The sequence below is a fragment of the Platichthys flesus genome, chromosome 24 (assembly GCF_949316205.1).
Source record: "Platichthys flesus chromosome 24, fPlaFle2.1, whole genome shotgun sequence".
NCBI classification, from domain to species: domain Eukaryota; kingdom Metazoa; phylum Chordata; class Actinopteri; order Pleuronectiformes; family Pleuronectidae; genus Platichthys; species Platichthys flesus.
Window position 1 is genome coordinate 15,532,634 of NC_084968.1, and position 10,449 is coordinate 15,543,082.

The 10,449-nt window shown below is 44.4% G+C and overlaps 2 protein-coding genes across 5 annotated transcripts in view; both read left to right on the forward strand.

The window, feature by feature from the left end:
* ctc1 (CTS telomere maintenance complex component 1) overlaps positions 1–7,622 on the forward strand; it is a 12,536-nt gene extending 4,914 nt beyond the window's left edge. Inside the window, exons 11-25 of one of the 4 annotated variants that reach the window (XM_062383965.1) lie at positions 82–296; positions 509–678; positions 751–865; positions 1,196–1,568; positions 1,692–1,781; positions 1,883–2,020; positions 2,113–2,159; positions 2,255–2,346; positions 3,923–4,058; positions 4,134–4,202; positions 4,292–4,451; positions 6,138–6,193; positions 6,299–6,455; positions 6,537–6,651; positions 6,742–7,622. In XM_062383965.1, coding sequence (XP_062239949.1) covers positions 82–296; positions 509–678; positions 751–865; positions 1,196–1,568; positions 1,692–1,781; positions 1,883–2,020; positions 2,113–2,159; positions 2,255–2,346; positions 3,923–4,058; positions 4,134–4,202; positions 4,292–4,451; positions 6,138–6,193; positions 6,299–6,455; positions 6,537–6,651; positions 6,742–6,839 — 2,031 coding nt within the window. In that variant the 3' untranslated portion in view covers positions 6,840–7,622. Of the gene's footprint in view, positions 1–81; positions 297–508; positions 679–750; positions 866–1,195; positions 1,569–1,691; positions 1,782–1,882; positions 2,021–2,112; positions 2,160–2,254; positions 2,347–2,478; positions 2,617–3,922; positions 4,059–4,133; positions 4,203–4,291; positions 4,452–6,137; positions 6,194–6,298; positions 6,456–6,536; positions 6,652–6,741 lie in introns of those variants that run through there. The other 3 variants (XM_062383966.1, XR_009920205.1, XR_009920206.1) reach the window with 3 other exon arrangements.
* A 681-nt stretch (positions 7,623–8,303) lies between these two features.
* Positions 8,304–10,141, forward strand: LOC133949900 (H-2 class II histocompatibility antigen, A-U alpha chain-like). The gene is made up of 4 exons (XM_062383969.1): positions 8,304–8,438; positions 8,931–9,179; positions 9,446–9,730; positions 9,804–10,141. The coding sequence occupies exons 1-4, from the start codon at positions 8,387–8,389 to the stop codon at positions 9,923–9,925; spliced, it is 708 nt and encodes a 235-aa protein (XP_062239953.1). The 5' UTR covers positions 8,304–8,386; the 3' UTR covers positions 9,926–10,141.
* The last annotated feature ends 308 nt before the right edge of the window (positions 10,142–10,449 follow it).

Sequence of the window (10,449 nt, forward strand, 5' to 3'; positions counted from 1 at the left end):
GTCTCCACAGTGTCTCTACTGTGTCTCTACAGTGTCTCAGTGTCTCCACAGTGTCTCTCTGTCTCCTCTGTGTCTCCACAGTACAGCGTGGACCCTGCAGTCCCTCAGTACGTCAGTGTCTCAGAGCTCGTCCTGTCTCTTCAGTCAGACTGCTGGTCTTCAGTGTCTCTCAGATCCCTGTTGCCTCTTGATGGATCCAGTCTGACCAGTTCTGAGATTAATGCCGCTCTGGCCTGGTCCTTCTGGACTCAGAGGTCTGACCCCCGAGACGACCTTCACATCGGAGACACACTCAGGTAAAATGTGACCTTTGACCTGACCCGTCTCAATGATAGAACGTGTAAACGAATGAGAACAAACTCATCTTGATTGTTTGAAATGATGAGTCCAAAACTGATCATCACAGTTTGATTTGAGAGCAGCACATTCACTGAAGGTTAAAGAAAGTGTTATTACATGTTAATATTCAATATTAACTTTAGTACTTGCCCCCCCTCTGCTCTGACAGACAGCGCCCCCTGCTGCTGGTGGGGATCCTGGAGCTTCCATCTCAAATGTCTGAAAGTGAACACACTCTGCAGCTCCGAGACGGAACAGCAGCAGTGACCTGCATCGTCACAGAAACCAGTGAGGAAGAGGAGGGAGGTCAGAGGGCGGCCTTCAACACTGCCTGGATCGGTACAACTCACACACACACACACACACATGCACGCGGAGGTCAAATGTTGAATGAATGCGTGTGTGTTGCAGGTTGTCTGGTGTGTGTCCATCAGTTCACCATGGTGACGGAGAGATTCCTCCAATCAGATTTCCCCTCCTGTCAACATCTGGACCAGGAGCAGTTCATCACACACAAACACTGCAGGTACACAAACACACACAAACGCACACACACGTTTTTTTTAAAGATATGTTTGTTGAATTTTTGCAGTTAAGTAAATCAATGTATACAAATTAATATCAAATGATTTCACATAACAAATCCCCCCCCATCCTCTTGATCTAACTAAATTATATCATAACACATATCAGAGCGTTAGAGACACAGACACAAAAACAATAATAAAATTAATTCTCACCTTCCTGTGGTTCACAGGATTTCCCAGCAGACTAAAATAAGAAGCACGTGTTTCATTCATAAAGATTAATTTGATATTTGATGATGACTCACTCGGGCTGTTTTTCTGTTGGACAGAGTTTATCTTCAGTTCTCTCTGGACCACCTCCACATCCTCAGTCCATCTGTCTCCATGATGACTCTCCTGAGACAGAGGGGCGTGGCTACAACAGGTGAAGAAGAAGAAGAAGAAGAAGAAGAAAAAGAGAGGAAGAGGAGGAAGAAGAGGAGGGAGGAGGCGGACGCCCCCCACTCTGCCTCCTCTGTTTCCATAGTGTTCAGGGTGGAGCAGAAGGGGGGGTTGGCCTGGAGGAATATGGGTGATGAGGGGGGGGGAGTTGTACTGGACTTCACAGTCAGAGTTGCAGTGATTGGTCCTGTGGTCAGCTGGGGGCGTGACCCAAAGAACGTCCCAATGACAGATAGAGAGATAAAGAGAGAGGAAGAGAAGGTAAGGACAACAATACACATGTATGGTCTTTAGATCCCATGATGCACCTGGGATTAGTGTGTTACCTCTGTGTGTGAGTGTGTATCTGTGTGTGAGATTGTATCTGTGTGTGTGCACATGCAGGTGGACCTAGTGTTCTCAGGTGTGTCTGCAAGATGGTTCCCTCTCCTTCAGCCTGGATGCTACTACAGACTTGTTGCTGCTAACGCTCAGGTTCACTCACCTGAAGCTGCTGAAATAAACTTTACACTCTGGAAAAATGAAGTTTGACTAAATTCAAAACATCATCACATGACAAACTCTATTTCTGTCAGGATCCCAGTGTTCTGATTGGTTGTGATGGTTCTGGGCGGAGTGGAATGGAGCTGCACACTGACTCCACCCTACAGATCCAATCTGATTGGAGGTTCCACACCCTGACACGCCCACTGCAGCTGCACACTTGCAGACAGGTAAATGACACACTCACACACACACACACACACACACACACACACACCAAGATAAGTTAAAGCCTGTTCTCTCTCTCTCTCTGTGTCCTCAGCCTCTCTCGCCCACAGTCCTGTCTGTCTCTGACGTCCTGGACTGCAGGTAAACACTGCCCCCCCCCCCCCCCCCCCCCCCCCCGTGTGGCTGCTGCTTTAATGAACATGCACTGATGTGTGTGTGTGTGTGTGTGTGTGTAGCTCAGAGCTGGTTTGTTTTCAGGGTCTGGTGTGTGACAGAATCAGTTTGAACAACAGGACGTCTGAATGTGGACACACACGTACAAACACAGGTAAAAACACACACACACACACACTTGTGTGTCTAATACAGGGTTACCGCGGGTCTTAAAAAGTCTTAAAATGAAATAATTTGAATTTTAGGCCTAAAAAAGATTTAAAAGTCTTAAATTTGATTTAGCTAGGTCGTGGAACCATCACTAGCTTTGCAGCCCCCAGTGAGAACTTATCGGAGAACACCAGTGTGTTGGTGAGGATGATGTAAGGACTGTACATGAGGAACTTCTTCTTTTAGCCGGTTCTGATTTCCAGCTCCGCTCCAGGTGTGTCTGCTGAAACACGGCTCAGACGACTTCTCTGTTAAGGTTCTTTCATTTAGCAACAGCACAGTACAACATGTGCCTATGAAAGGCAGGATATGGGAGGGAATATGTGTGGCTCTATAAGAAGAAATGATACGTGCAGACTACTCACCTCCATATTAACAATATGCATCCTTATCTTATGTACATGTTAGCGAGGAACCCACCGATAACGCTGCACTCGCACTGACCGAGCAGCCTCTGTCTGATGGACAGCTGTCTTCTTCCTCTCTGTCTCACGCTACACGCTTGATTACTACTGCGCCACACTCCGCTGGCGCTACTCTGAGCGCCCCCCCGCTAAATGCACCCTCCCGCCGCAGGATGCATCGCTCTCCTCTTTCTGTGCTCTGAGTGCACCCCCGCTCATAGACAGCCTTTATTTAGTGTCTAGCATTTGAAAACACACGGAGCAAACAGCATCAAGCTAAGAGAGACGGAAACTCTACCAGTGTGTCCACGTCTTGTGTAACTCAATGTGGAAGTGCAGGTTCCACAAAGCCTGGTTGAATAGAAGCAGGTTTAGTGGTTACAACCAGTGGGGGGGAATGTTCTGGAAGGCCACCGCACCTTTAGCAAGAAAACAGTAAAACTAGGAACATCGGGGGGGAAGGCTTTAGAATCAAATGCCCAGTCAGAGAAACACAAGAGACGTGAGAAGCCAACAACAAACAACAAGAGCCTCGGCAGCAGGGCTGACGAGAGAGAGGTCCATGTAGTGTTGGGGGGAGGGGGGGGGGTGTTTCATTTTCTTCTGTGGCCTTTTTTTTGGGAACATCCTTTTTCTCTTTGCTGAAAGAATGATTTATTGACCTCATACTTGGTAAATGTTTGACAAACAAAAGCAAATCCTTATTGACTGAAGGCTCAGTTATCTCTGATTCTATCTGTTACTATTTTGGACTGTTAGGATTTCCAACACCTGTAGGTTCAGAGATTCAGTCTTTGCTCAGTGCAGGGCCAGGTCGCCTGTAGTCCTTCTCAACCAGGACACACACACACACACACACACACACACACACACACACTGTTCTGTTCAGTCATTGTTATGTTGAACGGGAATACATTTACTTTGTAAGTAATTCTGGGACTTATTTCTTCATAGTCATTTTCCTTCATACTTTGTTGCGTGTTTGGACGTGAAATAGATTTTAAATTCTGTCCAAAGTCTTAAAAAGTCTTTAACTTGTTCAAACCCGTAGGAGCCCTGTTAACAACAGCTTAACACAGTTGTACAGACACTTATGTGTGTGTGTGAAACTCTCAGGTGTCCGTCTCACCATGTGTGACCGAGGTGGGAGGAGTCTCAAGGTGTACCTGGACTTAAGCCACACCCCCTACCCACCTGGCCTGTTGCCAGGCAACACACTGAGGCTGTCTGCTTTCCAGAGGAGGTTGTCCAGGTAACACACACTCACATACACACAATCACACACACACACCGACCCACACACAGAGCTGTGTAACGTGTGTTCCAGGACAGGAGGTGTGTACTGCAGCATGTTACCTGTCAGCTGCCTCAGTGTCGTCTCTCTGGGAGACTCCAGGTAACCTCTCATTTCCACCATCGATGTTTTTACCTGATTCGTTCTCCACCACGTGAATTATACACACTGTTCTAATCGTTTCATTTCAGATCTGCTCCTCTTCCTCCTGCTCCCATCATGCATCTGGGTCCATGGGCTCTGAGCGGGGAGCAGAGTGGCTCTGTGGGTCAGGTCAAAGGTCACGTGGTGTGTTTTCTGTTTGTGCAGCTGCAATGGAGCTGCTCGCTGTGTGGGACTGTTTACTCTCAGGTAGGTATATATATATATATATATATATATATATATATATATATATATATATAATAATTAGTGCTCTCAGTTAAACGTGTTATTAACGGCGTTAACACAAACCCATTTTAACACTGTCAATATTTTTCTCGCGAGATTAACGCAGAGCTGCCAACTCTCACAATTTTGCATGTTGGTGGTTGACTAAGTCACAATCATTTCTTAAAACATCATCGTATCAGGCCGTCATGAAGTACCAGGAGCGGGGGTGTGTGTGTGTGTGTGTGTGTGTGTGTGTGTGTGTGTGTGTGTGTGTGTGTGTGTGTGTGTGTGTGTGTGTGTGTGTGTGTGTGTGTGTGTGTGTGTGTGTGTGTGTGTGTGTGTGTGTGTGTGTGTGTGTGTGTGTGTGCTCCCAGATAGCGCACCCGTCCCGAGGCTCCGCCCCCTGCCCCCGCTCACTCGCTCAGTGAGATCAGAGCTTGTTCATGTGAAGCAGCCGCTCACTGACTCACTGCTTCTTAACTATGGAAACAGTGAAAACACAGAGTTTCTCTGGTCTCAGCTGATCAGAGATCAGCGCAGCAGCTTCTTGATCAGAGCAGAAGCTGCAGTTGGTTTCTACCGAGCTTCAGTTTCTGTGTTCGCCTCCAGCCTGACCTGCTCTCGCTTTTTGTTTTAATATTTCGCCAACTAAAATATATATTTTTAAGCTACTGGGCTGCAGCTATATGTTTTTATTTATTTAAAGATAGTGTACTTCTTATTTCATACATTTTCCACAAATATGGGGAGGACTCAAAGTTCTGTGTTTAATTTATTTCAAAGTAGGCCGACACTTGCCTGTGTGTTTTGTTTGTTTGTTATTTTGTTGCTTGTCTGTTTGAGTCGCTGCTGAAATCAAAGAAGTAGTAGGCTGACCTTTTATTATTAACCTAACAGGTCAGCCTACTAACTGTTACGGTTCATTGTTTCTGAAACAAGAGGCCTGACTGCTCTGTTCACAGCAAACTTGAAAACAGAAAATATTAAGCCATGGTTAAACTGCACTATAGGCTGAGTCCTTGTTTACCTGAAATCTGCACTTTATAATTTTATTTTGTATCGCCCTGTTTGGCAATGTTGTTTTTCAATCAAATTAAACATTTGCATAAAGCAAGCCAAAAAAAAATTTGGGAGAAAAATTAAATGAAGGGACATTTAGAATAGATAAAATGTGTGATTAATCGCGATTAATTTTGAGTTAACTATGAAATAAATGTGATTAATCGCGATTAAATATTTTAATCGTTTGACACCACTAATATATACATATATATATATATATAGAGAGCGTGGCCTAGGGGATAGAGCGGGTTCTAAAAATGTAAGTCGCTTTGGACAAAAGCATCAGCTAAATGACATGTAATATATATATATATTGAATACACATGGAGTAACATAAACAGATGATCAGGTCTGACAGAACTTTATATATTTTAGTGTTGCAGAGTTTTCCGATACTACAAAAGTATCGTGATACTCGGCCGTTAAAAACGTTATAATATTTTATTCTATTACTCATTGATATTTATGAATGATGGCCGGGGCACAGCAGCTGCTGACTGACCTCAGTTCTTCAGTGGAGCTGTCTTATAGAGTTTATACTGAAAAGTTACATTCATAGTTTTATTGATGTAAATAAACAAACCTCTCTCTCTCTCTCTCCAGTCTTGTTCCAGTTCTCAGTGTCGTTCGACCACCTCGGTCTTTCAGTCCAAAGCAAAGTAAGAACACAGATCAACACATTCCTCATTCATCACACTGTTGTTATATTAATATTTATATAGATCAGATACATGTATTGATCACGTTGATGATGTATTGATCAGATTGGTGATTGACGACGGGACCGGTGAGGCTCACGTCTGGTTCTCAGGTGCTCTGGTTCGTCCTCTGCTGGGATTGGCTGATTCTCAGTGGGAGGGGCTTCAGAGGGCTCTCAGGGTCAAAGGTCACATCAGAGTGTACCCACGTGGGCGGAGCATGGTCAGTGTCACTTCCTGTATGTAGCAGCTGAAGGTGGATCAGTGCTGCGGTCAGACACACCTGTACCTGTCTGTCTCTCAGGTGTGTGATGAGGACGACCCGCTCCTCCACTTCCTGTCGGCCGTGTGCAGCAGTGATGTTGTGTGTCGGCCGCTCACGCTCACCTGCAGGAAACACAACAACCAGAGACCAGAGGGTAACACACACCCACAAAAACACACACACACACACAGACACACACACAGTTCAGCCGGAGACAGTTGATGCTGATGTGTGTTTGTTTCAGAGAGGAGGAGATTCAGTCGAGGAGACAGAGACTTCATGACCAGGATGACTCTGCCTCTCCAGCTCACCTGTCTGACTGTCACACCTGACGTCACATGACTGTATGTGACCTCATGTGACCTTTACTTGATGTACCTGGGTTAGGGTTAGCTAAGCCTAAGGTCAACCCGATCTCATGTGATCTGAGGTCACCTGACTCCCTCACAGGATGTAGGGTGTTGATCTCCACGTCACCACCAGGTGGAGCCAATTCATGTGTTTTAATGATGTAAATAAAGTTTCAGGTGTTATTTTACACCAACTTTCTGTTGTCATGGAAACATGCACATGTGGTTAAATGTAGAACACATACATATTTTTACATTTAATTCCGAGGTAAAGTTGATCGTGTCCCAATGTTAGACATTGTTCAGAAACTAATAGGGTTTGGATTTGAACACATTACAGTTATGGACGTTTGGAGCAGAAAGAATTCTCACATTAAAGAGTAGGACCGACACTGAAGGCTTCAGCCAATCAGAGCAGAGCACCTCTGGCTGGAGCACCTCTCTGTTTGGAGGACTTCTGTCTGACTCCACTGAAAGGACCGATGGACTCCAGTCCTCCATCTGCTTCTCCTGGGAACTGATGACTCAGCAGCAGCTCTTTTTCTGATTGGCTGCTGAAGCTGAACTGAAAGTAAATGTGGGGACATTCCACAGACGCTGCATTCAGGGGCTGCAGGAAAACTTAGTCCTTTTATTAACTCAGATATTGGAACTGATCCAGTCCTGGTTTCCCAGTGACACCTGAAGGCATCATGTGGTCAAACTGGATATGTGTGTGTTTCTGTACTTATATTTTTGTGAGCACCCTGTTAATTAAATGGTAAATGGTTTTGTATTTAAATATCGCATTTCAAGTCTTGATAAGCAAAGACTTAGAGTGAGGACATTTTGTCTGGTCCTCACTTCTTCAGAGGACTGTTTGAAGGTGAAGATTTGGTTTTAGGGTTAGAATTAAGTTTCGGTTGGAGTTGTGGAAGTGGCTACGGATTGCATTATGACAATGAGAGTCCTCACTAAGATAGAAATACAAGCGTTTTTCCCCTGCGTTTCTGAACTGTTTGAGAAGTGATGATGTCACAGGAGCTGCATAAACACATGTTCGTTAATCACATGACGATCAATCATCCAACCATCTTCCTTGTACCCCAGATTACTGCAGTACTCTCAAGTACCACAGTATTTGAAGTACTACAGTACTCTGCACTCTGTGCAAACACTCTTCAAAAGTCAAAGTGACATTTTATTTTATAATTGATGTTTTATGTGTTAAAAATCAAGTAAAAGCACTTGTCAAGTGTAACTGAGTATAGTATAGTATATAGTACTTGAGTAAATATACTCAGTTACTCTGAGCTGGGGAGGAAGTGATGAAAGGTTCAGATTTGAACAGAACATTTATTGTGAAAAGATTTAAGTTCCATGTAGAAGAATAAAGTTTGTTTAAAGAGTTCAGTGTAGCGGCTGCCTCAGTCTACCTGGACACTGATGACATCATGTCCTCTCTGCGCTGTGATTGGCTGCACTGAGTTAGAGCTCAGCTGTGTGTCTGTGAGTGTCAGTGAGTGTGTGTCTGTGAGTGTCAGTGAGCTGCTGGTGAAGATGAAGATGAACGTCCTTGTCCTCTGCTTTGTCCTCAGTGTCTCTGCTGAAGGTAAGACAGACACTACAGTATAATATAATATATAATTAATATTCTGACCTCCTCTGATCTTAATCCTTAACAAGAGTAAAACTGACAGAACTGTGATTCAGACCTTCTAGACCTGTAGCAGCAGAACTCAGATCAGGTCCAAGACAAACCTGGACCGGCTCTAAATATAACTTTATCACAAAGGTTTGAATCCTCAACGTACAGAGGGCGTCTGTCTCCAGAACCTAAACTGAGATGATTCCTCAGCAGAGCAGCTTAAAGCTGAAGCTCTGGCTCTTCTGCTTTGGAGACTTTAGAGACAACAGACTGAAATCTGGGAGCTCAGGGCTCTAGTGGTGATAAGGTACTAACAGCTCTTTAAGGTTTGATGCTGACATATTATTAATGTAGGTGAGGAAGAGGATTTTAAATGATCAACTAACTACAGTCAGTTCACTAACCATTCAGAGTTAACTAACCACTCAGTCAGTTAACCAGCTCTTGTGTCTTCAGGTCTACACGAGGACCTTGTTGTTATTGGATGTTCAGACTCTGATGGTGCGATGGCATATAACCTGGATGGTGAAGAGCTGTGGTTCGCTGACTTCATCAATAACAGAGGAGTCGAGCCTCAGCCCAGTTTCATTGATCACATGAGCTACCCTGAAGGCGCTTATCAAACAGCTGTGGTCAATCAACAAACCTGCAAAACCAACTTGGGAATCATTCGTCAGGCCATGAAGGACTTCAAACTGGAAAATGGTAAGAATAAACAAATACTTCTGTCAATACAACAACAAATACTCCATGTTTACAAATCAATAAAATCCAGTGTGAGCTGTGTTTTAGATGTTGTTACTGGTGCAGGTCACCAGTTACCAGCCACTGGTTTCAAATGGTCACGTGTTTGTTTTATTTCTGGATCGATAGTTTCTGATCATTCTTCTTCATGAACTGATTCTAAACTTCTGTATGAGACCAACTTGAAGTGGAGAGAAGATTATTCCTAACGTGGTGTTCCTTCACAGATCGTCCCTCCAGTCCGATGATCTACGTCAGAGACAAGGTGGAGCTCGGAGGGAAAAACACCTTGATCTGTCATGTGACTGGTTTCTACCCTCCTCCCATTCACGTCTACTGGACCAAGAACGAGGAGAACGTGACTGAAGGAACAAGTCTCAATGTTCCCTATCCTAACCAAGATCGTTCCTTCAGACAGACGGCCAGACTGGAGTTCACCGCTCAGCAGGGAGACGTCTACAGCTGCACAGTGTCACACCCGGCTCTGGACCAGCCACTGACCAAAATCTGGGGTAAGAAGAGTTTCTTAAAGAAGATTGAAAGAGTTAACTGACCAATGAGAGAACATCTGTGTTGTGTCTCCAGATGTGGACATGCCTCAGCCCGGTGTGGGCCCGTCTGTGTTCTGTGGAGTGGGTCTGAGCGTCGGGCTGCTCGGTGTCGCTGCTGGAACCTTCTTCCTCATCAAAGGGAACGAGTGCAGCTGATTGGCTGAGGAGGATGATCACATGTTCCTGCTGTTTCTCACCTGAAGCTTTGTCTTGTTTTTTTTTTGCTCCTGTTTTTGCAGCTTGGACACTTTGTAACATAAAGATCATAAATATCATCTGTGTGTGTTTTGAATCAATAACTTGATCAAATCTTTCTGCTCATTTATAAATGAAGTTAAACACTGAAGAAGAATAAACAACAATAAATTTAAACCTGACTCATCGTTTGTTCCACTTCCTCCTGATGTCGACTTCTGTTATAAAATCAACAACATTTACATTCGTGCACCACAACAGACGTCATGTGATAAAGTTGTGAGTCAGTTTTGTGTTTCGAGGCGTTGTGATGTCATCAGGGTTGAAAGAAGGTGAGTGTAGAAAAGAGAGGGAGGTGAGGAACAGAAGAACAAACTGATATAATATATTTATAATATGATTGGGCTGAAAGGTTTGAATCATTGAATCACACCAGGGATGAACCCCCCCCCCGATAATGATACTGAGCCGAACAGCCAGTTCCA

Bases quoted from the DNA above. Each gene is read 5' to 3' on its own strand.
- LOC133949900 (XM_062383969.1), top strand. From the start codon at position 8,387: ATGAAGATGAACGTCCTTGTCCTCTGCTTTGTCCTCAGTGTCTCTGCT. The intron at 8,439-8,930 runs GTAAGACAGACA...TTGTGTCTTCAG, and splicing joins CCTCAGTGTCTCTGCTGAAG to GTCTACACGAGGACCTTGTT. The intron at 9,180-9,445 runs GTAAGAATAAAC...GTTCCTTCACAG, and splicing joins GGACTTCAAACTGGAAAATG to ATCGTCCCTCCAGTCCGATG.